The sequence below is a fragment of the Dipodomys merriami genome, unplaced genomic scaffold (genome assembly GCF_024711535.1).
Source record: "Dipodomys merriami isolate MVZ:Mamm:240054 unplaced genomic scaffold, mDipMer1.0.p SCAF_13, whole genome shotgun sequence".
Lineage (NCBI taxonomy): Eukaryota > Metazoa > Chordata > Mammalia > Rodentia > Heteromyidae > Dipodomys > Dipodomys merriami.
Genome location: NW_027202604.1, coordinates 18,567,963 through 18,592,809, shown reverse-complemented (window position 1 = coordinate 18,592,809; position 24,847 = coordinate 18,567,963). Strand labels below are relative to the sequence as shown.

Sequence of the window (24,847 nt, the reverse complement as noted above, 5' to 3'; positions counted from 1 at the left end):
GCTGTTACATGTTTGTACATCATATGCTTTGTTTTTCCAATTAGAGATAACAGGAACTTCTGTGGTTGTGTTAGAAATAATCAGGAACTTTCTGTGTGGTGTCCACACCACAACCTTCATAATTATGTTTCCTTTGTGCATATATGAGATTAGTTTACACTAAAAACAAGTTAACATTTCTCAGTTCATACCCAACATTAGTTCTTCCTCTGCTAGGTATTAAGGATAAATATCTTTGGATTAGAAAAGACAATCTTGCAGGTTATCCTACACTTGTATAAATGGTTGCAAATTAAATTATTGTTGTCTTCAATACTTATGAAATGATTCTGGTATTCTAGACACTGATGAAACAGTAGTCACTAAGCAAAGTCTTTGTTCCTATGAAGCTTAGTTATTCTGTTATGTAGTTGCTGACCAAAGAAGGTAACAGCCCAGGTTCCAGTGGTGTGAAAGGATTCACATAGACTCAACATGAGTGGAACCAGTAATAATGCAAAGCCATTGTCACAGAACATTTCTCTGGGGGTGATTTTGGAAGTGGACTCAGAATGACAAGAAAGAAGCAGTCATGTGAAGATCATGAAGAAGAGAATGCTAGATGGAAAACATAGCCAGAACAAAAGGAAGGAGCTTTGTGTGTTTGCAGAACAGAAGGAAGGTGGATGCAACAGGCATCTAGCCTGCAAGAGAAGGTTGTGGAAAGGGAATGTTCTAGAAGGAAGTGATAGTCCCGATATAGCCTGTGGTCAGGTCAAGGCATAGAGTTTTGTCTGCCGAGGGAAAATAGCTGCCTCTTACTTTTCTAGACCTAAGTATCTCCTCAAATGGCCTAGAGATTCTGTTGAATGGTGTGACTGCTTCTGGCTAGCTCCCCCACTTGCATAGCACCCAGGCATACTATAGCTTGACTCAAGACACCAAGATACCATTCCTCCTTGCATATAGTCTTCTGGGCCTGCCTTTGTGGTCACTTCCACTAAGTAGAGATGCCTGTGTTGTCTTCTGGATAACAAACAAATAATACTTATGATCACCTGCAAAAGCATATATCAATTGAACACCTTTAAAAGTTCATTTTAGCCTGGTGCCGGTGGCTCATGCCTATACTCCTAGCTACTCAGGAGGCTGAGATCAGAGGATCATGGTTCAAAGCCAGCCCGGGCAGGAAAGTCTGTGAGACTCTTATCGCCAACAAACCACTCACAAAACCAGAAGTGGTGCTGTGGCTCAAGTGGTAGAATGCTAGCCTTGTGCTGAAGAGCTGAGGGACAGCGCCCAGGCCCAGAGTTCAAGCCCCCTGACCAACAAAAAAAAATTCATTTTATTCCTTTTTATTGATCACTTGTTTATAAATATGAGCTATATGCAAATAAAGGTAACTTCTTAACAAAGAATTAGGTCGTAGAGAATGTGTGTGTGTGTGTGTGTGTGTGTGTGTGTGTGTGTGTGTGTGTGTGTGTGTGTGTGTGCATATATCAAAACAATGTTGTACAAATGTGCTAGCAAAAAATATTCACCTTGGGGCTGGGAAGGTAACTCAGTGATAGAGTGCTTGCCTAGCATGCACAAGGCCCTGGGTTCGATTCCTCAGTACCACATAAGCAGAAACAGCCAGAAATGGCACCATGGCTCAAGTGGTAGAGCTGTAGTCTTGAGCTGAAGAGCTGAAGGACAGAGCCCAGGCCCAGAGTTCAGGCCCCACAACCAACAAAAAAAATAGAAAATATCACCTCAATGAGAATGTGTTGAACCTGTTCAACCTTGTTGTGATCTATATTATTAAGTAATGATCCATAAAAGTAATAAATACATATGTGATGTAATTCTGGAGCATAGCTTTTTTCTACAAAGAATATAGCATCTGACTGATCACCCCTTTTGACTTAATTCCCCATATATTTGACTCTTAAATATTGAGTTAAGCTATGAGCAGCTCATAAGCAAACTTGACATAATATTTTATTGCTGACAAGAAATGATACCAAAAGAAAGTTTGGTGTCATTGAAGTTACTAAATTTACATGAGCTGCAAAAGTAGTCAGATCTAGTCCACTCATTTTCACCTTAGGCCATCGATAAGGAAAACGCCATTCCTTTCCCACCTCCCTTGCTGTGTGCAGAGAAGCCTAACACAGCAATTAATGGATATTGTTGGAAGCTTACATGGTTGTCATCTTGCTGAGGTTTGGGAATCAGGGCCTAAGGGAGGGTGTAAATTAAAGTAAGGAGGGCGAAGATGGGGAAGGTCCATTTTCACAAAGGAAAAGCAACTCAGTGGGAGTGGAGGCTGGCAATCTGCTAAAAGGAAATGAAAGGAAATTCTTCATTTTTAAATGGTTCATTGACCCATGATAATAAAGCAGCCCTGCCAAAGAAGGATAATTATCTTTTTAAGTATCAGATGCCCTGTGGGTAAAGTCCTCCCTTCATCTCTCTTAAAAAATGAACTCAGATTAAACAAATGCCCCCTTTCTCTAGTTTACTATTGACGTGAATTTCCTGATTACGAGCAAAATTAATCGCTTTCCTCTTTCTTTCTTTCTTTCTTTCTTTCTTTCTTTCTTTCTTTCTTTCTTTCTTTCTTTCTTTCTTTCTTTCTCTCTCTCTCTCTCTCTCTCTCTCTCTCTTGCTTGCTTGCTTGCTTGCTTGCTTTCCCTTCTCTTGTGGAAATCAAGCCTGTCTAGCTGAGCCTTTGACATTTTCTTTGGGCCCTGAGTTCTACCAATGGTGTGACAGGCCAAAGTGCGTGATAGTCTGGTGAGACTAACAATTGCAGGACTGGAGTTTTTTTGTTTGCTACTGAGCTCTAGGCATAATCATGCTTTCTTAAGGCAACAAGGAGAATGGAGAAGAGAATGAAATAGAAAATACATACAAGAGAGGTTTTTTCATTTTTTTCCTCCCACTATATCTGAAAATTAAACTACTATTAACAAACACTATATCTATAATAGACATAGGCCCTAATTTAAGATGATGTGACTTAATTTTTCAACTTTATTGTGCTGAGAAAGTATCCCTAAGCAACCATTCTGTTTTTGGCTTTCAGTACAAAATTCAATAAATTGAATGAAATCTTTAGCATGCTCTTTTAAATTAGGCTTTGTGTTAGATGCTTTTGCCCATCTGTAGGTGTATATAAATGATCTGAGAAGGTTTGAGGTTGGCTACGCTAAGCTGTGATATACAACAGATTAGGTCTTCAATGTGTCAGTATATAATGGACTAATTGGGATGTAAACCCTTCATAAGTAGGGGATCTGCGTAAACACACAACAAATACATGCATGTGTATGTGTGTGTATGCTCATGTATGAGTTCATGTTCAGAAATGTCGATGGTATAACAGTAAATATCAATTTATTACCAATAGGCAACTGACTTATATCACTTTCCTAAAGACAAAACATGTTGTTTTGTCATAACTTATGAAGTGCTTTGCCATTATGATAGATACCCTTGTCTTCAATTATTTACCTTCAAAATACCTTCTTGTAGTCTAAATAATAAGTCTGAGAAACCTTGTCATAAATTAACCCGTGATCCATTTTTACTTGATGAAACTCACTGTACCTTGTTAGAATATCTACACTCCTTAAAAAAAAAGGAATATCAATTGCTATCATATATTCACTTGATATTTTCTGTTGTTTCTCTAAAAGGAAACTTGAAATCTTACTCCCTACCATAAGTAACCTCCCAGATGCCAGTTGTGTCTCCAGCATGGGCCCTGGGGCTGCTGAATGAAACGACCTTTAGAAGAGGGGTGGGGAGATAAAGGTGAGAGGAGATCTCGCCCCTGGGGTCATTATCTCACGCTCCACATTAATATCTCTTCTCCTGAGAGACATTCTGCATATAACAGCTTCTCTATTGAAGTTGAATTAACCATGTTTTTAAGCCCTCTTTGCCCATCTGGGAGTTCAGTTCTTGGTAAAAATGTGTTTGCTGGTTCTTTAGTCTGTGAGAGGTCAAGGGGAATCAGGACTAGGGGGATGATGTATTCTCCAAAGCCAGCTGAGTGTGCCTTAACACCCCTTGCTCCAGATGTCCTCGTGTGCCCTCTGCGGCCAGTGGCACGCTTTGGAGACCTGCGTCCCGATGAAGTGGCCGACTTGTTTCAGGCGACCCAGAGAGTCGGAACAGTGGTGGAGAAGCATTTCCAGGGGACCTCGCTCACCTTCTCCATGCAGGTGAGTGCATGGATTGCTCAGAATTTTTTTTCAGGTTGAATTCTATTCTTGTACTCTCTACCCCTGACATCTCACCAGACAGTCAGATGCTGCCCACCCTATGTCAGTGGCTCCTGCCTGGAATCCTAGAGACTCGGGAGGCTGAGATCTGAGGATCACAGTTTAAAGCCAGCCCTGGCAGGAAAGTCCAGGGGACTCTTATCTTCAATTAACCACCAGAAAACCTGAAGTGGTGCTATGACTCAAAGTGGTAGAGTGCTAGCTTTGAGCAAAAAAGGGGAAAAAAAGCTCAGGGATAAGAGACTAGGTAGGTAGAAAATTAGCAATATTCCAGTGCATCCAATAAGCCAGGTATAATGTTGCATGCCCATTTTCTCAGCTACCTGGGAAGTATAGCCCCTGATAAAAACCTGACACCCTATCTGAAAAATAACTAATATAAAAATGGACTGAAGCCATCGTTTAAGTGGTAGGAGGCCCGGAGTATTCAAATTTTAAAAAGAAATAAAAGACACTCCTGATCTGATTTGGACAGATCATTTTCTTCCATAATAAATATGTTTTGACTATTCATGTGCTGAGTCCTGCTCTGGTTCCAAAGGAAAAATGATATGCAAGCTAGTTTAAGCCTTGCCCTCCTATGGTCTGCTTCCTCCCTACTTTTAATGCAAGCTTCAGTGACCGACTATGTTTATAAATAGAGACTGATTAGGTATGGCCCACCCACAGTAAAGAAATTAGACTAATTACTGTGGATCTTCAGGTGGAAGGTAGACTGAAACTCCTCAAGTTGAAGCAGAACAATGGTAAGTCCTCAGCTGGGAGTTGGCCTCTCAGATCCTCATGGAGAGGATACATATGACCCTGTGTACTTCTGAAATGTGATGGCTATAGTTACCTTGGGAAGGAAATCAGCTATCCTAAAATGCAGGGACTGTGTTCTTGCCTCTTCAGTTCAATCTTCAATCTCTGCCTCAGACATCCAGGGAGACCAGCTAAGGAAGCCAAAGCTTTGGTCTAAAGGTCAATGACTAGAATGCTTATCTCGTTCTTAAAACAACACAAAACAACTATGTGTTGAAACCATCCAAGCTTCTGCAGAAGTATTGCAATATGTGGGTGCGGGCACATGTGTGTGTGTGTGTGTGTGTGTGTGTGTGTGTGTGTGTGTGTGTATGTGTGTGTGTGTGGTATAGCTCACTTCATTTGAGTCATCTTCAGGCAGGTAGTTCGCCTCAGAGTGAGTAGCTCAAGCTTATGTTACAAATTATATTTCCAGAGACCAGTGAGGATATTGTTGAGAATATCTACCAGTACAGAATGAAATTAGAAGAAAATCCCTGATTATAGAAATACCAGTTATTTATTAGAAATACTGGTTATTTATTATGACTTACTACAGTATTAGTTCCATAACTATGAGGACTGGCTTGTGTGTAGATAGATCTTCATATATATATATATATATATATATATATATATATATATATATATATATATATATATATAGTGTTGGGAAACTTCACTGTAGCTAGGTATATATTTCACAATGGTGTGCTTCCCATGCATGGGCATCTACACAAATAGTTTCACAAAGCTGTATGGACCCGTTCTTTGCATTGTAGTAGTTTTTTCCTGTTATGATATGATGCAGTACTGGCCTTTGAATTTAGGACCTCTCATTTGTTAGATATGTGCACTACCATTGATCCACACTTCCAGCCCTTTTTTGTGCTGTGTATTTTTGAGATTTTTTGAGTCTCACTTTCTGTCTGGACATGTGAATGGTCAATAGTTCACCCACTTAGGTTTCCCATTGTAGCTGACATGACAAGTGCATGCTAACACATACCTAGGTACAGGTTGAACAGTGATCTTATAAACTTTTCTCCCTAGCAGGTCTCAAACTGTGATCTTCCATTCTCAGCCTCCCAAGTAGCTAGAATTACAGGCATGAGATACCACTACCCTGTTGTGATTTTTTTTATTTCAGTATTGATTGTATCACTTTTTAAGTTGCCTGCATGACCCACTAATAAGATATGGCTCCAAGTTTGCAAAGAGCTGATGAACCAAGTTCTGCTTAATCTTTTCCACGGCCACCTGTCCCACTTGTCACGACCAGAGACCAAAGTCATCTGACCAAAGTCAGAGAGTGCTAATTCCATTTTGGAAGTTCCAGTAGCTCAAGCCCTCTAGGATCTACTTTGACTTTGTATGATAGCTGGCAAGGAGGCAAACCTGCTCATTTCCATGTATGATAATAGTTTTGTTGGGCTTGAGAATCTGGGAGAAAGAACAAGTATGGAAAAAGAGTCCAGCTATAATGCACACTCCTACCAGTCTTCTTCAAGGTCAAAATAGCCCCGAAGGGTTCTTCCCATACGAAACACACCATCTTCTTGCTTAATGGATTGTGGTTCCATCAGATTTCCTGAGTTGAGACTTAAGTAATCAAACATTAATTAAACCACATCTGATTGAAAGATAACCAAAAGGTGGGATAACTTCACCTCCCCGAACATTTTCAGCCTTACTTTAATGCAATTAAAACCATAGCCAAGAGCCCAAGAGCATGAAAAGCAGCACAGGGGTTGGCTCACTGGAGGATTTATATCATTCTTATACATAACCTCTCACTCTCAGGAGGAAATGAGGAACTGTCTGGTCCCACACATTTGAAGGGAATGGTCCCCAGGAGAATACTATAAATTAACACACAATGAAATTGGGTCTAAATTATTAACGGACGATATTTCTGAATAAGCAAGTGATCCCATCTATCTGTTCTCACTTATGATTTTTTTTTTAATTTTAGGATGGTCCTGAAGCTGGACAGACTGTGAAGGTGAGTGCTTATTATGTGCATGCAAATTAATAAGGGGCAATTATGAGAACTAATCAAAAAAAAATCTCGGTGAGTCCTCCACAGCTCTTACCGTTCCATTGTTATTTTTGAGGTCAAAGGGACCCCTTTGTGTGTTAGAGCCATAAATCCTGACATTATAAACTCTGCCAAACAATCTGTTCCCCATTCGTTTACAAGACACTTACCTTTTGTAGTAAAATTATGACTGTGTAAATGCTAAAACAGAATCTAAATTAAAGAGTCCTAAACAGAAACTGAAGTTGAAGGGATTCCTGCAAGAGTCAGTCCAGGATATATGTCTCTTTGGGGTAAGTTTTTATGGAACCCATGTGTTGAGACTGGGGTATCCAATGAAGTTCTATACATAACTACTCTTGCCTAGGCTTGCTTCAGGTGGCCAGGGAAGGGGGACCTCCCATCTCCCTTAGTAATTTTTCAATGTTCTCTCTACCTCATCTTTTCCTTCCTAGGTACTTAATACCAAAGTTCAAACCTAATGGACTCAGTGGAGCTCAAAAATGGGCTTTTCAAGTGTTTTAGAGAAGAAGGAGGATTTTTTTTTATAGGGATAGTTTCTGATTCTGTAGTCAGTCTACATTCCTGGCTCATTCTGTAGCTGGGTTCTAGTCTTCTCATGCAAATAAATATTCCTGTGTATGCAAATAAATATTCTGTGTAGCTCCGTCTTAGGATGACTTGGTAGTCCTAAACATGGTTTTGGAAATCTAAAGCAAGTCAGACTGTGAGGCTAATGCTGTGTTTTGTGAAACAAAGTTCACCAACGTATAGTTCTCTGGCTGGCTGTGAGGAGAGAGGGTGATGCCTGGTCCCAATTGATGAGCCCAGTTCCCTTCCTGACCTTAGGTTGTATATGGCTTTCATGTTAAGCAAGCTACTGTAGCACTTTCAAAATAGAATGAATGGGAAGTATCACTGATGTGTGAACATCTAAAAGGGACTACTACCAAAGGGCCAGCAAATTCTTTAACAAACAAACAGATAATCTCTCTGGTGGTTGCACACACACAGGATATAGGATAAGAACATAGCAGGTTTTCAGTTTTCATCCACCCCTCAGTCTCCCTGCGACTTCACGTTATATTCCAGATGCACAGACTCTGAACAAGGCAACGATCCCAATGGCTTCTTTTGCGAAATGGATTCTTGAAATGCAAAACGTAAATGTTCAGATGTAGTTAATGGAGTTTTAAAAACTCAGTGTTGAATAGTAAATGCAAGCCATACTGGACTAGTTAGATGCATTTTACATCATCATCTATATGATTCCATGTTCCCAGTCATTGAAAGCAACTGTTTAGTGATGGGTGTGTTAAGTGGAATATCCCGATTGACAATATGCACATATTAAACAGAGCTGAAATTTGTATAAATAGATAGGCTGTCTGATCCCGAGCTCTTATTTCAAAATTCTAAAGAGGGCATTAAAATTCTTTCCTATACAAATGGCCTTCTGACAAAAATGTAGATTAGTGGCTCTAAGGGACTGAGCAAAAAGAGGGATCAGGGGTGATTGCTAATAGATAAGAGTTTCTATCTGACAATAATGAAAATGTAGAACTTGATAGTTGTGACAGTTGTGCAACACTATGAATATATGAAACTCTAGTGGCTCATATATATACATATATTATGTATGTATATGTGGTGTGTTATGTATATGTGGTGTGTGTGTGTGTGAGTGAGTATGTGTGTGTGTGTGTGTGTGTGTATGTGCCAGTACAAGAGTTTGAATTCAGGGCCAGCACAATATTCCTTAGCAATTTGGGGAGGGAGGGGAGTGGGGAGTGGCTAATTGGTGATAAGAATCTCAAACTTTTCTGCCTGGGCTTGCTTTGAGCCATGATTCTCAGATCTCAAACCTCCTGAGGAGCTAGGATTACAGGCGTGAATCACCAGTGTCCGGCTGACTCATATAGTATAAGTAGGTATTTGGATAGCTGGCTACAGTGTCATATACCAATCACTTCAGCTGGACAAGAGAATGAGATCGAGAGGATTAGAGTCCCAGATTAGTCAGTTTCTTTCCTATCTTAACAGAAAAGGCTGCATGGAGTTCTTTTTTCCTTTTAATCCCAGCCTTTGGCAGGAAGTGGAAATAGCAAGAGCACAGTCCAGACATGTATCTAGGCAAAAAACAATACCCTATCTCAAAATAACTGATACAACTGAAGACCAGAAATCTGGCTTTGTGATAGAGGTGCTTCCTAGCAAGTGTGGGTCCCTGAGTTCAAACCCCTGAACTTCCCTCCCTAAAAGTCTATTTAATATAGTATTTGAATTATTTGTGGATCAAAATGATAACAAAATGAAGTCCATAATTAAAAAAAAGAAGTATTGAATCTAGCATGGCTGAGAACATGGCCATAATGTTTCTGATTCCAACAGCAATAATTTTTGATGTCCTACATAATTGACCAAAATTGTATGGCCTGCTAGGCACTCATGGCTCTTTCCTGTAATCCTAATTACTCAGGAGACTGAGATTTAAGGATTACAGTTCAAAGACAACTCAGGTAGAAAAGTCTCCATAAGACTCTTATTTCCAATTAAAAAACCAGAAGTGGAGCTGTGGCTCGAAGTGATAGAGCACTAGCCTTGAGCAAAAGAGCTTGGACAGCACCCAGGACCCGAATTCAAGCCTCATGACTCTCTCTCTCTCTCTCTCTCTCTCTCTCTCTCTCTCTCTCTCTCTCTCTCTCTCTCTCTCTCTCTCTCTCTCTCTCACACACACACACACACACCAAATTGTATGGCCTTTGTTAACTTTAGTAAGGATAGCATTGAACTTCACATTGTATCCACACCACTTTTTGAAGGTAGTTCATATTCACCACCATTCATTTTTAACTCAATTTCAAAAAGAATAAGTGTATTTTCCTTTACTATCAAGTTGTTATTTGGGCCTCTTTTTTGGTGCTGATACTGTTACTTTAATTTAGGGCTTCCTTCACAGTTCTTTAACCTTTCTGCTCCCTGATGGTACTCTACCACCTGAGCCATACCTCCAGCCCTCCTTTTGGTTGGTTAATAGAAGATACAGTCTGAAGGGCTTTTCTGCTTGGTCTGGCTTTGCACATGGCACAAATCTCAGGCTCCTGAGTAGCTAGGATTATAGGCATGAGACACTGGTGTCCAACTGTTTTGGACATCTCTTGTTTTCAACCTGCTTACAGAATATCTTCTGTGTGGAATAGTAGGGCCATCTTAAACTCATTTGTGGAATAGCATAGCTAGAAGAAAACTATCACACACACACACACACACACACACACACACACACACACACACACACACACACACACACACACACACACACACACACACACACACACACACACACACACACACACACACACACACACACACACACACACACACACACACACACACACACACACACACACACACACACACACACACACACACACACACACCCTTAGGGAATAGTGAAGTCTGGATATCTGTCCTTTCAGATTAAGTCCACCCATCTAAAGGTATGTAACCTATGTGTTTTTCAAACCATAATCCTACACCACCTGCATGAAAATTAACTTTGGTGTTGAACAAAAACAACAAGTTTATTCTCTGCCTAGGTTAAATCAGCTAATTTGGACTGTTGTGGTTGAGACTTGGGCATCTTCGGTATGCAGAAGCAGGCACTCTGTGATTCTTTGTTTACCATATAGCTACTTTGAAGCCTGGCTGCTCTACGTGATAAAATAGTGAGGGATGAGAGTCACGTAACCATGGTGGGGGGGGGGGGGAGCTAGTCTTAACAGTGATCAGTCCCTCTGGGGGGCACAGCGCTGTATTTACTATTCAGCTGTCTGATCCTGAACCCTACAGTTCGAGACTGGGAGCATTTCACATTTTAAAATTCATACAGTTGTACATTTTGAAGCAGGATGTGACAGCCTGCCACACGAAACACAGGGCCCGCTCTCTTCATCTCTGCCTCTGTGTGATTCTCAGCGTTATGCCTCATGTCTGGGTTCTCAACCATTTTGGTTGCACGCTGAGTCATAATAGCAATAAGCACTATAATGGTCTTTTCCCCTGAAGCCAATGTTGTTATTGTTAATGAAGGTACACCACCGCGTTAGCCTCTTGAACATGATGCCACTTTGGGGGGTTCATTTCAGAAGCTTTGCAAAGTGCCTCAGTAAGGCACTTGGAGCAGGAAAGGAGAAAATATCGAAGTCAAAAAAGTGTCCTCTTATTTCACAATTGATTATTAGCTCTCTTTGTCAGGTTTAAATGCCGTGGTTTGAGTGCCCTGCAGGTGTGAGAAATAATCTCTCTTCACACAGCCACTATAGCCCCACCCTCACCTGCCATGAAATAGCACCCTGAACTGTCCTGTTGTCTTACTTGATTTATCTTTCTTTATTTCCAGTGTTTCTTGTTTGTAATTTTGTTGTGGTGGTGGTTTGTTTTGGTTTTTTTAACCAATTCTTGGGCTTGTGCTCAGGGTTTTGTGCTCTTACTTGACTTTTGTGTCAACAGCTAATTCTATACGACTTGAACCACACCTCCAGTCCTGTATTTTGCTGGCTATTTGGAAATAAAGACTCACAAACTTTTCTGCTTGGGCTGTGAACGTCTGGATCTCAGCCTCCTGAGTAGCTAGGATCACTAGTATGAGCCAGCGGCACTCAACTTGATTGTGTCTTTACTTCCCTAAAATATATGCATTTACTTCATAAGGCTCTTGCTTTTATGATTGGTTATAATGGGGCTCAGATTGTACTTAGTGTCCTAAAGGCCACTTTGATATCATGAACATTTTAATAATGAAAACTGTAGGAACGGGGAAGTCCCTCTCTGGCCGTCTGTCTACCTCCTACCCTGAGACAGACCTTAGAAGAAACATCTAAACTGTCTACACAAAACTAGGTCATGGCTGGGAAGGTAGCTCAGTGGTAGAGTGCTTGCCTTGCATTCATGAGGCCCTGGGTTCAATTCCTCAGCACCACATAAACAGAAAAATCCAGAAGTAGTGCTATGGCTCAAGTGGTAGAGCTCTAGCCTTGAGCTAAAGAGCTAAGGGACAGCACCCAAGCCCAGAGTTCAGGCCCCACGACTGACCAAAAAAAAAAAAAAAAAGTAGGCCATAAGAGTCTTATTTCAGAGAGCCCAGGAAAAACTAGCAAGAATCTGAACAATAAGGTCTTGCTAAGTTTCATCCAGTTGATGACCATTTAGCCAGACCTCTTTGTCCTCCAATTATCTATCTTCTGTCCATAAAAATAGATTTTTCACTGATTGCCAGTGGCTCATGACTGTACTCAGTAGTCTGAGATTTAAGGATCATAGTTCAAAACCAGCCCAGGAAGAAAAGCCTGTAAGACTCCTTTCTCCAGTTAAATACTCAAAAAATATAATCTAGAAGTGGTACTATGACTCAAGTGGTAGAGCATGTACCTTGAATAAAAAGAAGGTCAGGGACAGTGCCCAGGCCCTAACTTCAAACTCTAGAACCTCCCCTCCCACACACACACACACACACAAATTCTCATTTATGAGTTTTCTCATCTCATAAAATGTGCATGAGTAACTGTTTCATTTTTCTTCTACTAATCTACATTTTGTTAGAGGATCTTGGATGTAGGGATGGGTAAAGAAAGGTATTAGTTTTCCTTCTGACTCGTCTATGCCTTTTATGGGAGAGGAGGATGGAGCTAATAGGACTTTTGACAGACAAATCTCTACCCCTAAGTTTGTAACTTGAGTCAGCATGAAGTAGAGATAATGTATATGTGTGTTCTAATATGTAGTGAGGGATTTGGGTTTCCTCAAATTCTATCAAATAGCTCCCATAATCCAGACATCATGGGCAAAAAAAAATCAAAGCTTTCACTAATCAGGTTTGTAAATCACAATCCAGAATGCATTTCCCACTAACCAAATCACTAAGGTGATATTCATTCTCTTAAAAGGCATGTTGCTTAATAAGTTTAATGTATGCTATCTTTAGGGCAATTATTATACATATCGTTGGACGGGGCAGGATGCCTTAGGTACATTAAAGAGAGAGATTTATGTCAGGTAAGTAATCTAGAATCTTGTGAGAACTATTTATAGTATATTCTTGCTTACACTTCTCTGTATATAGTGCTTGAATGCTCTACTTAGAAATTTAATTTTCTAGTATTAATGAAGTGGGAATGATCTCTTAGTACTTGAAGAATTAACAAGTACTTTTTGGATTGCTCTAAAATAATAAGAAAAAGATTATTTAAAGAAGAATGAAATAAAGGTTTTTAAATTTATGTGCACTGAGAAGTTTATATAGTTTCCATATGGCATGGATCTTTGGCCATCTTTTTGTTTTAAAAGCACTGAGGACATTGTAGCTCTTGTTAAAGTCCCATGGTGAATACACATTGGCATGAGTCAAAAGTTCCACAGGTATTCTAATTCATTACTACCTAGGCAACATTGGTCCAGCCTTTCAATTAATGAGCATCTCTTTCCTTATTTTTCAAGTAAAAAAAAATCCTACCTATTGCATTGGTTAATAGTGGTAAGAAACTCACATGACCAATAGAGGGTGGAGTAGAAATAGCATGTAGTCACTTTCATGGAGCCTGGAACTGACTACTCCAGTTCAAATCCCAAGCCTGCCACACAGCGCACCTGGGATCTTGCATATGCCCCTTTCCCAACAGCACATTGGGGATTCTCTCACTTCCTTGGCAAGTGTTGCTAACCCCCATCCCTTCTGTTTTTGTTCTGTCTTTAAGATAGCAGCTCACTGCCTTTGCTCAGACTGGCCTCAAAAATCCTCCTGCTTTAGCACCCCCTCCCACAAGCATTTGAAGATAAAAGTATACACTATCTTGACTGGCATCTGTATGTTTCCGAATATCAATCTCCACTTCAATTTTCTCATCTGTAAAGGAGAGTAAAGTGAGCTTTAGCAAGGTGTACCAGATTCTGGCTATCTTGTCCCATGAACTGAAATGCCAATTCACAAATAATGACCACAGGATTTTTACAGGAAGTAAAGACTTATTTATTTGACCAGGCAAAAATAATACCAGCGAATGAGCTGGTATGAGAATAAAGAAAAGAAAAGTACAGTTGGGACAGGGTGGAGGTAGGCCATTAAAGGCAAGTTCAGCAAATGAGCTTAAGCATAATTTGGGGCCTGATGGTGGCCTGGAGTCCACGTGTTTCCCCAGGAGGCTCCTGAGCTCTTTCTCCCAGTGTCCTATGCCCTCCCAAGACCAGTGAAATAAAGAAAGGAGCATGATGACCTTGCCTGGAGCTGCAGAGACATACATTCTTGAGTTCCCTAGCAAGGGAGAATGGGAAATAGGAAATAGGACAATAAGAAAGCCAGGCGTGGTGGCTCCTGCCTATAATCCTAGCTGTAATCTGAGGAACTAGGTTTGAAGCCAGCCCAGGCTAGAAAGGCCGGGAGACTTATCTCCAATACTGGAAGTGGTGCTGTGGCTCAAGGGTAGAGCATTTGCTTTGAGGTGAAGAGCTGAGGGACAATGCTCAGGCCCAGAGTTCAAGCCCCATGACTAACAAAAAAAAGAAAGAAAAAGAAAGAAAGAAAGAAAGAGAGAGAGAAAGAAAGAAAGGAAGGAAGGAAGGAAGGAAGGAAGGAAGGAAGGAAGGAAGGAAGGAAGGAAGGAAGGAAGGAAGGAAGGAAGAAGAGAAAGAAAGAAAGAAGGAAAGCCAGATGCTGGTGGCTCATGCCTGTAATCCTAGATTCTCAGGAGCCTGATATCTAAGGATCACAGTTCGAAACCATCCCAGGCAGGAAAATCCATGAGACTCTTATCTCCACTAAACTACCAAAAAAGCTGGAAATGGAACTGTGGCTCAAGTGATAGATGCAAGCCTTGAGCAAAGAGAAGTGGGGGGGAGGGGTGAAGGAGAAGAGAGGGAGGAGTTAAGAGGGAGAACGAGATAGAGACAATGAATGTCTTTTTAAAACTTGCATAACCAAAAGCAGGCTGATCAGTAAAGTGAGTTAGGCATTGGGCTATCATGAGTCTATGTAGGTGTCTTTTCCCATACATAGCTCCCTTTGGGATTGTTTATGTCTCAGTTTACTTAATATACACTGAGATTTCAAACTTTAATTACAGCTTAAAAATTTGTGAGAAAATTCCTTTGATCATATGGATTGGAGTGCTTGAAAGTATCAGTTAATATTATGTTATGAAAACTTTGAAAACTCAGAAATATTACTTCATTGGAAAAAAAAAAAACCCTGGCCCTTCTCTCTCATGATAATATTTAGCCATTGCTCTACACCCTCGAAGCTTTCTCTAGGAGGCTTTCCTTGTTTAGAAAGCACCTTGTCCCAGTCATTATTCAGCAGGCCAGATGTGGGACCCAATATACTAGTGGTTCTGGTCCTTATACAGTCTGGAGCAATGTTGCGTATCAAAGAGAAGCAGAGGAAGAGCAATCACCGTATAGTCGCTGCCCTTATCCCAAGCCAGTAGGGAAGAAAGATGTTGTATACAAAATTCATCTCTTGAGAATGAAAAGGATTTTGACTGTTATTTATTATTTTCATCTGGTAAGACGTTTCAAGCGAGCTGCAATTTGCCAAAGGTCTTTTATCCTTTGATTAAAGCTGTGATGAACAGTGCCTTGCTTCTGTTTATACCTAATGCATGTATTTACTGCCGGAAGAATTAGTATCTTCAGGATGCAGTAGCTTTTATCTTGTGGAATTGCCTTATAATTTGTGTCTGTTCTGAGAATAAATCCAATTTGACTGAGTTGAGTAAACCAAAGACACGTTACAGGCCTGAGGAGATGAGTTCAGATCTACTTGGGAGTAGATGTTTTTGAGGGGTGCTGTGGTTCCAGGCCCTTTGATGTGTGAATGTCTCTAAGTTCTCCTCTGCCTCCTATGATTTGGGGCCAAAACTTAGGAGCCCTAAACTTCTGATAGCATAAGGCACTGCTACCCTGCCTGTCTCCTTTGTGATATTCCCCCTTTCCCACTAAGCCTTCAAACTCTCTCTTAATAGGTATCAAAACACTGAAGTTTTCTACTTCTAATTGGAGAATTTTGACTTGCATGATATCCGTTATAGCAAAGCACTTGAAAAAAAATTAGTCAAGCCCTGTGGTATATTCACGTTGTGATTGTTTTTTGTTTTTGTTTTCATGTTTTGTTGTTGTTGTTGTGTTCTTTCCAACTTACAAGCAGCAAAGGTAGATAGGTGGGGGAATTCTGGGTTGCGGATGGGGAACTCAGGAAGTTAAGATGCAGATGAAGTGGAACACTCTAGAGCCAAACTGCCTGGATTCAGGCCCAGGGCTACCACCTGCCAGATTCTATGTACCTTCTGTAAGTTCAGTGCCAGTGTTCATTAATATATATGTTTGTGTATGTGTGTATTCCCTGGTAATAAGACTTGAACTCAAGGCCTTGCAATCTTAGTTGGCTTTTGTGTTCAGGGCTGGCACTCTACCCTTTCAGACACACCCCCATTTTCACCTTCTTGCTGGTTAATTGGAGATAAGAGCCTAGGACTTTTTCACCTGGGCTGGCTTTGAGCCACAATCCTTAGATCTCACTCAGCCTCCTGAGTATTTAGGATTATTGGAATGATCAAACAGTACCACATTTCTTCATATATTTATAAAATGAGGATAACAAACCATTCCTGGGGGGGGGGTATTGGAGAGGACCAAATAGATGGATGCATGTACAGATGTTTAAAGTTGTGTCTGGCATATAACCTCTCAGGTGTTTGCTATTAGTTTTATGATTTATACCTAGCCTCTCAGCACCTTTCAAAGGTGGATATTAATATTTTACCTTTAGGGAATCCAAACAAAACTGACAGTAATAGATCTTGAATTCAAATCTGTCTGTCCAAAGACTGACATCATTCTTACATTTTGTGGCCAACGTCTTCCTAAAATTCCCTTGCATCTGATTATCCCAACCATAGCTACCTCAGGAGAAGCTCTGTAAATATTTCCTCCACCTCAACACAGATTATTCTGTATTCTTTTATTTTTCTTAGAGTGTTACCTTTCATCTGAAAATATTCAGAGGTTTCTCCTTGTTTAACTTTATTATCTGCATGAAGGCTAACTAACCTACATGCTGTTTTATTGCTATAGAATTTAAGGTTTCTGATGTTTAGTTTTCCATTAATGCTACTAAACAATTCCCCACAGTAATTGGAGGCTCTGATATACACTACAGTAAGTATTTGGATGTTTATTTTGAGATCTATAATGCAGAAATGTAGCAAATATGGCAGATGCCTTTGTGCTGTTAGTGTTTCATAGGTTTTAGTAAACTGTCTTTTACATCTAAAGTTCAAAATTTCTGACTATGAAATTCAATATTCTGTGAAAGGCAAAGTGTCTTTTAGACCCTAAAACACCACAGAAAAGTAAAATAGTGCATTGTTTTTCAGAGTCAGTTTCTAACCACTATTGGAACAAAAATAAGGCCAGTCACAGCTATGGTATGCATGATACTCAAGAACTAACCATGGAAGGAATTATTTTCTCTCACCAGTGTGCTAAGCCTAGGACATTATGTATAAAATTCTTCAAGCCCTTATGATCAGCTCATTTTAACTTTAAAAGTTTATACCTGTCATATTTAAATAACGGGCTTGGCCACACCACCAGTTCTATAAAAACAGGCAACATTAATTGCATGGAAAGCACTCAATACTTTTGATTAAATATGAGTGGCCATCTCAGTAGATGAGCTCTTGGCTGTAGAGTATGCCACACCCCCAAATTCAGAGAGGTTAAGTAGAGTCCATCAAGTAATCTCTGATGTGATTGCTTTGAAGTTGAGCATTTTGGCTGAATAGTTCCCAATTTTAGGAACTTTCAATTCCAGGAGTTATTAACATTTAGAAATAATGAACTTTAAACTCAGGTTGCTTTAAGTTGTCCATGTAAGTTTAGATATTTGTGTTGCTTAGAGATGGTCTTTAAGTGAGGGATTAGTAGGACCATGCAATAAGATGTGAAGCATCCCTAGGGACCCTCAACTCTGAAGCACTTAATTTTCTTAATAACTTTTTTATTGTGAAAATACTGTACAGAGGGGTTACAGTTACATGAGCAAGGAAATGAGTACATTCCTTATCAAGAATTGTTGCCTCCTTCTTTGTTTTTCTCCTACCATCCCTTTCCTCCCACCTCCTCAACTACACTCTCTCCCTCCCCCCTAGTCTATTTTTGTAAAGTTCATTTTTCAACATAATGTGTTGTACATCTCATTGTTGCAATGGGTAAACCTGTATCCCTATTTAAACATTTTGTTTTTTCCCTTCCCCTCCCCAAATTATACCAACACCAAATACAGTGAAAACAGGGGTTATACCGTTGGGGAAGGACATAAAAGCAACAAAGGAATCACATGGTACCTTATAAATACTTTAGACACAATAGCAAGAAAGAAGAACTTTATTTTTTAATTGAGTAATGTTGCATCCAGTTGTTGATTTTGCCATTTATATTTTTAAAGATTCATATTTGAGGTGTTTTAAAGTATAAAAGAAAAACAAAAAGTGGCCCCTATAGATTTTTTCTTTCAAAAGAGCCCCATCTGAAGAATTTTCCATTCAGAAAGGAATTCACTATTTTTTTTTCCCCAGGGCTGAGAACTGAACCCAGGGCCTTGCGCAGGCCAGGCAGGCGCCCTTCCGCTGGGCTAAACCCCCAGCCCCAGGAATTCACTATTTAATTATTATTTGTTTATTTATTCCATTTTTTGCCATGCATAATGGCTTACAACTATAATCCCAGCTACGGATGTGAGGGTGATCTGGCTGCGACATCTGTCACCCCATTGATCGCCAGGGTTGATTCGGCTGATCTGGCTGGCTAGGCGGGTGTCCCCTTCCTCTCTCACTGCGCCATGTGTGTCCCTTCCGGAAGGTGCGGGCGCTGTTGAAGAGGATGACCATCCCCGATAGAGGAGGACCGGTCTTCGGTCAAGGGTATAGGAGTCGCTGCGCTCCCCTGCTAGAACCTCCAAATAAGCTCTCAAGGTCTGTCTATAATCCCAGCTACTCAGGAGGAAAAATTGAGAAGATTATAGTTCCAGCCTGGTCTGAGTACGTCAGTAAAAAAATCTAGGCGTGGTGGTACACACCTGTCATCACAGAGCTGTACATAGAATTTTGGACCAGCTCAACTCAGGCAATTTTGGTCCAGTTCAAGCCTATATCTGCAAAATAACTAAGGAAAAGGAAAAGGATGGATGAATCTGTGAGTATAGCTCATGTTAAAATGCTTGCATAGAAAGACCCTGAGTTCAAACCCTAGCACTGTAGAAATAGAAAAAAGAAAATTTACCCTATTATTATTATTATTATTATTATTATTATTATTATTATTATTGTCAGTCATGGGGTCTAAACTCTGGGCCAGGGTGCTGTCCCTCAGCTCTTCAGCTCAAGGCTAGCACTCTACCACTTGAGCCACAGCGCCACTTCCAGCTTTTGCTGCTTATGTGGTGCTGAGGAATGAAACCCAGGGCCTCATGCATGCAAGGCAAGCATTGTACCACTGCACCACCTTCCCAGCCTCCAAATTTACCCTTTTTAATTTACTGTGTTCAGCATATTACAGTTTTCATACCTCCCCTATCCAAATCACCAAGGATAAAGATCATGAGATGACATTTTGAAAAGCCCACACTTGGTGGTTACCCAGATTGATGAGCTACTGTTATATGTATTTACGTGAATATATTTTGAATCTTGGTTTAGATGAGCTGGGTTTGATTTTTGCTTCCATATTCATCTAGAATTATTTAGTCCCTCTTGAGGGCTCCACTTTGTCTTTATGCTGAAACCATTAATAAAGCAATTCTGAAGAGTCAAAACACAGCTAGAAAAGAAGGACTTGATGGCTAAATCTGGGTGAGGTGGAAGTCAGCTTAATGAATAATAGATATGGTAACCTGCAGAGCCACAGACATAGAAGAATTAGTGTGATGACCTTCCTGATGACACCTGAGTGAGAATATGGGATTGCTGAGACTCCATAAGAGCCCTGGGCCAGATACACTGAGAAATTCTCCATTCTCCATTCCTTGTGAATTAGGTTAGTGCTGCGCAAGGAAAATTCTGAAATTTTAATTCCTGTGTCATGAGACATTAGTCCTGCACCTATGGTCTGGTGGCAGATCCTTTCTCTGGAAAGGATTTTTGTCCACAAAATTCAGTGAAATATTTATTTCTGAAGTCAGACATATTTTTCTGAATATGAATACCTCCAGGGCAAAGGACAAGCCGACAGTTTGACATTCTAGGTTCGTTCAATATAATGACAATGTTGTGGGGTTCTGATAACAAAAAATTCTCTTTTGTTTCTCTGGTAGGTTCTGCTTTGAAATAAGCTTTTCTTTTTCCACATATTACATGAAAAATAGACATGGAGTTGTTTAAGATGTTGGCTCTGTCCAAAGTCATTGAGAAAAATAAACACCATTGAGTAAACAAAGTGAACCCACAATTTTTTTAACTTCATGGAGAATGATTTATCCTAATATTCATATTCAGATCTTTCACTCTAGGGTCTCTATATCTACCTGTGTTCTATGAAAGAAAATCTTAGCTTGCTTTCTATCCTAGTGCCTTGAAAAACAGCCCAGAAGGGACTTTTATTCATGGTTCAAATCATCTGTTGGTTGTAAATTGAATAAATTCCCAGATGTAATCAGGTCCTGCCAGTATAATTTTGATGAACTGTTCATCCATAGCAGGAATAAATGTGATTCTAAGCTCAGCTCCACCATCTGATGACACCATAGGTGAATCTCACTCTGGTGGAAGAGACTCAGAGCTTAGGATAACTCAGAGAATACCAGAAGGACAGGTGTCCTTGGAAGTCATTCAATAGTGTTTGCTCCTCTACCAATAACCCCCTGTGGCACATAAGTCTGTGTTTCATCTTGTGTATTTAAGAGCAGAGGTCACTATGAGGAATCTTCTTCTGTTTCTGGGCAGCTCTCATCTATGGTTAATATTGAGATTCTTCTCATCGTCAGAAATATGACACTCCTGAACATCAATTCCCAGGAACTGATTATCCTGCCCACACGTTTTCTTGTTTACCATTCATTAGGGACAACTTTTGAGATAATTGTTATAATAAAGAGAGCTGGTAAGTTTATAGAAGTTCTATAGTTCATAGCAATTTCTTCTCCCCATGTTTATAGAATGCCTACTGTGTGTCAGGTACTGCTGGGTGCTAGGAAATAGAACGAGAACTCTCAGTTTACCATCTGTCCTCTTCTGCACTCAAATGAGAAAAACAAACATTGCAGATTTGGGGTAGAATTAGAAAGGCTGTAACAAAATGTGGTAAACAGGCTAACATGGAAAAGAGTATTAGGGGTAACATGGCTTTAGGTAGAATAATCCAGAAAGTACTCTTGAAAAGGAGATCTGTGGATGCAAGAGTAATAGGTATTTAATGGAAGGAGGAAAACATTTTGGCCAGAGGAAATAGTGGGAAAGAATTTGCCACATTGTAGGAAGTGAAGACCATGTGGCAAGAATTTGGAGTGGAGAAAGGGAAGGAAGGAAGGAAGTTTGGAGAGGTAGACTGGGGCATAATCCTACCAGGTCATGTATACTGCAGGAAGTGAAGAGTTTTAATTCTCTTTGAAATGTATTTGATCTTTCAGTTTATATTCTAAGGTCAGAGGATATTTCATAGGTACTTCTAACAGATCCCATTAAGCAATTAGATTTTTTAATATTCTTCTTTTATTATTATATTTAAGTAGTTGTACAAAGGAGTTGCCATTTAACTAAGTAGTTTATGCGTTGACTATATCCTGGTCAACGTGACCCTATCAGCATTGTCACCTATCCTCTACCTCCTCTACCCACCCCTTCCTTCATTCTTAATTTTTCAGGACATATATTGGATTCTTGGCTGCATTCCCCCACTTCTCCTTTTCATTTGTGTACCCTTTTCCCCTTGACTCCAACCCCACCCTTTTCAAGTACCCACTTCTTGGGGTTGTATTTTTCTGAACGTTGATTTTGGCTTTCTAAGGGATGACACTGTCTGAGATCTCCCTTGAATTTACCATGTTTCATTTAATACATTTGCTTACACTTGCATACACCCAACTTATATACCTAAGAGTTTGATATTCTAAACCTATTTTTCTAAAACTTGAATAACTAGTATCTTATATCCACTATGGGCACTGTGCTTGTCATCAGCATTTTTCAAATATCTGATGCTCACTCTCCAGTAACTGTTGGGTGAACATGGGTGTCCACTTTTCCTTAGCTCTGGGTACAGACCTTGTTTGAGATAAGCCAAGAGTTTGTAAATTTCTTTTGTAAAACGCCAAAATAGAAAATACTTAAGACTTTCAAGGGCCAGATGGTTTCTCTCATGATTACAAAAATGCCTTTGTAACATCAGTGTAGCCATAGAACTTATGTAAATGAATTTGCAACATGTGCACGACTGCATTCTATAAAAAAAAGGTGGTAGCACCTTTGACCATGTGTTCTCAGACTGTTTGATAAGTGTGCGTACCTCTCACCCGATTCTTCGTCTCTGTAAACCTAAAGTCTATACCAGAAGATAGATTGCAATGCTGACTTTGTCTCTTCCAGTGCAATGTCCCTGCCACCCCCTTTTGCTCCTTATCAAAAATAAGGTCAATAACAAGTAAAGAGGTGAAAGGCTAAATTTGTTTCAGGGTCTTCAATTTTTCTACCTTTTATGCAAGCTAGTTTTCCCTGACACAGTAGCAAGTTAGTCCTTACCTCACCCCTTGGAGTATAGGCTCATACCACTTCAGGGTTGGTGATGCCACCATCAAGGAGGGCTTCTATGTATTGGCTGTTAGAGAGGATGCTTTCTTTACTAGTACTTGTAAACAAGAAAGCAGATAACAGTGCTCTCGTGGGCTTTCTAGGGCAACCTTCTTGTGGTGGCCTGAATGACACATAGAACAAAGTGTGTGTGGGGGGGGCATTGATGGCCTCATTGGATCATTAAATTAACTAGCCCTGAAGCCTGAACTACCTCTGTACCTTTGAGTTAGGTGATACCACCAAGTGCTTTATTGTCCAAGCCAGACAAAGTTGACTTTTTTTTTGTTCTTCTAAGAGAAGATAACGTTCAACCAGATCATCTATCTAAAATATTCAATTATTGCTACTCCTTTATATGCTTAACTGGCAGTTTGAGTAAACAATTTCTAAAGTGCTTCTGCATATCTGCAATACTCACCAAACACCAATGGGATCTTTGAGCAAAAGTCTGCAAATCAATGAACCTAGAAGGCTTAACTTCCAATAGGCTCCCTTGGTGCGTGACCACACGGTAATTCCATTAACTTTAATGATGGTGGTGCCACACAGAATGGGCCCAGTTAGTCTATTCTTCCCTTTGCTTTTAGCATTAAATCTTTTCCTGCAGCTAATTCTTCAGGGTAAAGTACGCATACTGATGCCATTCATTGCTTGGCCTTTATTAATATATGCAGGACTCTCTCTCCCAGGGAGAGAGCGCTAAGTGGGTACATTAAAAATGAATCCTCTTCCCCATTTGTCGACTGTGAGAAACCCTCAGAATTAAAGACATCTGTGGATCATTACTGATTGTTTTAAAAAATCCAATAAAATCATAAATTTGGCTCAAAACAATTATTGCGGCCACATTAGCAAATTATCAAATTCATAAACCTGGAGCCTGGCCTTAGAGATTTAAATAAAGTGCCAGAGGGAAGAAAGTTGTATTTTAGGAATGTGACCACAAGAGCTGGGATAGAAAAATTTATGGTTTAATTTGCTGTGCAATCTAATTGAGAATAACTATTGGATTTCTAAAAAGTGAACTTTGATTAGGTTTAGGTGTCAGAAATAAACTGGAAATATGAGTCAGCTTATGCTTTTTGGAGAGTCTGCTGGGAGGGGAAAAGGAAGGTATTCATTGCAGGGAATAACTTTCTTGTATGACCTACAACCCTTCCTTCTTCGTTCTTATTTTCTGTGTTCAGATAATTGGATTATACCTGAGACTAGCTGACTCTTCCCAGAGACTTTCGTTTTACTTTCTTTACTAAGTGTCAATTTCCCCCTATTTGGAAATAAATCAATTTGAAATGAAATTACCCAGAACATTCATTTTTTACCATCTAGTAAATGAGTCTCTCTGAAGAACGGGAGGGCCCCTCCCTTTGCAGTTCAAGCCTAATAAAATCCTTCTCTCTGGAAGAAGTGGTACAGAATTGTTGTCTCTGCCTTTTACCAGCTTTTCATCTTTTGTGGATTACCAGCAGTATTTGCTCTGTGAAATGCCTATTGGCATGTTCCTAGAGTCCTGTTCATATTTTCTAGAGATCTAACCTGAAGGTTGGCTGCCTGGTTTAAATTTCTAACTCACAGCAGTTGGAAAAAAGCTGCCTGTGGAGTTGTATCAGCCATAAGCCACTGTGTAGTTTCTAGGCGGCTCTGGCCCAGCCGTACTCCCTGGCAGGCACACGGGTAGCGAGATTTTTCAGGAATGGATTGGCTCATCTTTCAGCTTCCTTCAGAAAAATAGAAAAGCAATTTGCACAAAGATAAAGAAGATTTCATAGCGATCTGTGTTGAACTGGCTAATGGATTTCTACCGGCAGTCAGCAAAAGCTTGAAAACCCAGCTGAGAAATGATAAATTACTGCAAACTGTCCTAATTATCCCTTGACACTCTGTGTTGAAACCTGACTAAATTTTGCTGAAACTTACAAATAGGGAAAGAATTTAAG

At 40.0% G+C, this 24,847-nt stretch overlaps 1 protein-coding gene across 20 annotated transcripts in view; it reads left to right on the top strand.

The window, feature by feature from the left end:
• Fhit (fragile histidine triad diadenosine triphosphatase) overlaps positions 1–24,847 on the top strand; it is a 1,320,449-nt gene that overhangs the window by 1,051,348 nt on the left and 244,254 nt on the right. For 17 of the 20 annotated variants that reach the window (XM_070018847.1, XM_070018836.1, XM_070018846.1 and 14 more), the window contains 2 exons: positions 4,053–4,196; positions 7,015–7,044. In XM_070018847.1, the coding sequence (XP_069874948.1) occupies positions 4,053–4,196; positions 7,015–7,044 (174 nt within the window). Of the gene's footprint in view, positions 1–4,050; positions 4,197–7,014; positions 7,045–24,847 lie in introns of all 20 variants that reach the window. The other 3 variants (XM_070018852.1, XM_070018854.1, XM_070018835.1) reach the window with 1 other exon arrangement.